The sequence below is a fragment of the Lipotes vexillifer genome, unplaced genomic scaffold (genome assembly GCF_000442215.2).
Source record: "Lipotes vexillifer unplaced genomic scaffold, Lipotes_vexillifer_v1.1 scaffold864, whole genome shotgun sequence".
In the NCBI taxonomy this organism is placed as follows: Eukaryota; Metazoa; Chordata; class Mammalia; order Artiodactyla; family Lipotidae; genus Lipotes; species Lipotes vexillifer.
In genome coordinates this window covers 1956994-1959849 of record NW_006796769.1, presented here as the reverse complement: position 1 = coordinate 1959849, position 2856 = coordinate 1956994, and the positions used below count along the sequence as shown (strand labels likewise).

General features: G+C 37.0%; 1 protein-coding gene across 1 annotated transcript in view; it reads right to left on the bottom strand.

The window, feature by feature from the left end:
* LOC103077051 (CUB and sushi domain-containing protein 1-like) overlaps window positions 1–2260 on the bottom strand; it is a 902706-nt gene extending 900446 nt beyond the window's left edge. The window contains exon 1 of the mRNA XM_007468990.1: window positions 2210–2260. Coding sequence (XP_007469052.1) covers window positions 2210–2260 — 51 coding nt within the window. The remainder of the gene's footprint in view (window positions 1–2209) is intronic.
* Between the last annotated feature and the right edge of the window lie 596 nt (window positions 2261–2856).

The following is a 2856-nucleotide window of genomic DNA, read 5'->3' as shown; positions in this document are numbered from 1 at the left end:
GGAAAGAGCATAATGTAAAATGACAGACATACAGATATAGGCGTAGGAAAATAAAAGAATACGATAAACTTTAACACTGTCAAGGTATTCTGAGTAAGGACATTATGGGTACAATTTTTCTTCTTCATATTTTGAAAATATTTCTACAAAATGTGTGCTTTGATTGTTAATAATAAAAAATAGGAGAGGACTTCCTTGGTGGTGCAGTGGTTAAGAATCCGCCTGCCAATGCAGGGGACATGGGTTCGACCCCTGGTCCGGGAATATCCCACATGCTGTGAGGCAACTAAGCCTGTGCGCCAAAGCTACTGAAGCCCGCACGCCTAGAGCCCATGCTCCGCCACAAGAGAAGCCACCACAATGAGAAGCCCACAAACCACAAAGAAAAGTAGCCCCCGCTTGCCACAACTAGAGAAAGCCCGCGTGCAGCAACAAAGACCCAATGCAGCCAAAAATATATGAATTAAATAAATGAATTAAAAAAAAAAGTTGGGATGGGACTTCACTGGTGGTCCAGTGGTTAAGACTCCATGCTCTCAATGCAGGGGGCATGGGTTCGATCCCTGGTCGGGGAACTAAGATCCCGCATGCCACACGGCGCGGCCAAAAAAAAAAAAAAAAAATAGGAGGGATGACTTGGTAAAAATACATTTTCTATTATTCTCACGGCATATAACCTACCCTCTTTCCTCCATCTATTTTATATTCTCCAAATTCCAATTGTTTCCAAAGCTTAAAGCTGGCATCATGCTCTCAGAATTGGATAAACATTCACACACACACATTTTTTTATCATAACTAATCAGTTGTTAATTACTTAGTTCACATGTAATGTATGTTCCCTAAGAATTAGACTAGTTTGCAAAGATGTTTTAAAGATGGAGTTATCTTTACAGATATTAAAGATATTTTACAGAGAGATATTTTCAAATTCAGACTTTGCCACAGACATACTTGGTACTTTATACTAGTTTATCTGAACGCTTTTGTGTAAAGTAAGGATAAAATGACAAGAATCTAAGGATTGTGAAGGCAATTAAGTGAAAGAATACATGTAAAATATCAACATTAGTTTCCTTAGCAAGAAGAGTGGCAAATGTAAAAATATCATGAACCATAAATAGTTAATTACAAGTTGTTACTAAGTTGACTTTGCATGGTCAATTCTTGAAAATATTGAGTGAAAAAAAAGATTAATTGCTCATACATGTTAAAAAATACAACAGACAAATTTGTGTTACCTTTTCTTCTTACATTAATCACTCACTTAATGAAATTATAAAACTGAGTAGTAATGCCTTTTATATTTTACCAACTGCTTCCAATTGCTGAGATAAAAGTATACATTCCCCTTAGTGGGGAAAAAATGTGACACTGACACAGAAAAAATAGGGGACTCAGAAATCAAGCAAAAAAACACTGGCTTCAATCATGAGTCTTCTGACCCTTTTCCCAGTTATCAAAAAACTCCAAAACATTTTTTACCTTCTTTTATCACCAAAAATACAATCTATTAAGGGTAATGCCAGAAATTCATAGTATATATTGTAAACAAACAGCAAGCATGTAGGGGATCTCAAATAAGAATGAAGACAGTTGAGAAAGTAATGAATAGGAGAAAAATACAAACACACATATATAAACCATAAAAGCAATATTAAAAACATGAATATTATATACATACATATTTTATTATATGTGTGTGTGTGTGTGTGTGTGTGTGTATGGAAATCTTATCATTAGTTTTTCACTTGAAAAAAGATGATAAAATCAATTTTGCCAATACTATTCAACAGGTGGATGGAGGAGTGGTGGAAAGCAGATTTAATTAGACTCAAGTAAATTAAGGAATATGCTGTATCCTGCAAATGCCATAGACAAGGGCCCCCATTCAACCTGAGATGAAATAAAGAACCTTAACACAAAGTTGATGATCTTCATCAATACTAACTCCAACTGGTCAATTTAGAAGCAAATTATGGCGGATGGTGCTGGAGGAAAGGACTTCTGGCGCTCTCTCTGGGGTCATTTAGAATAAAATCTGCAGACATTTTATATAAGCAGTATAAGAATTGAAAAAAAAAGAGGCTCTTAATCTATATGTTTCCCAGTGAATTATAAAGAAGTTACTCAAAGTTAAATCAGTGTAGGCTTAAAATGGGCCCCCATTGGTTGTGATCTTTCAAGGCAGTCATGTTGAAAGACTCACCTCCACTTTCTGCTTTGGGTTCTTCTGTGATTTCTGGCTCTCTCGTCCCATGCCCCCAACCTCACGAATGCCCTTAGTACATAAACAAACACACACACGCACCACGCACGTCTCTCACCGGGCCTTGTGGCAGGGTGTCAGCTTGGGTAAGTATATACCTGGCATGAAATGGGATGGCTACTGTTTCCCACCCTGATCATTTCATTCTGTTTCCCCAAATTGTTTTCACTTCTGCTTGGTTTCATCTGGTGTGTTTTTCACAACACTGTTCCACTATCAGAAGATATTTAGTTGGTTATACTGAGGTTTCATTCACTTTCTTCTCCAATTCTACGGTCTTGCAAAATTCCTCTAGAAACGGGAGGGCTCTACAAGTCTGTCCATGTTATTTGACTCTAGAAATTTGCTCTCAGTGCAAGAGAAGAGTGTAGATTCTTTGGGTCTTAAATATTCCTTCTTATATCTTAATTCTCAACCTCAGATACAAATTCCAAGATGCGTATCGATCTGACATAATGCATCTATCTCAATGAGAATTACTAAGCTTGGACTTTGACAAAAGGTCAGTAGACTAAAACTGAAAAGCTATCCAATACCACAATGATTGGCTGTGATGCCGAGCCTTGTTTAATGATGTGCCACCTACA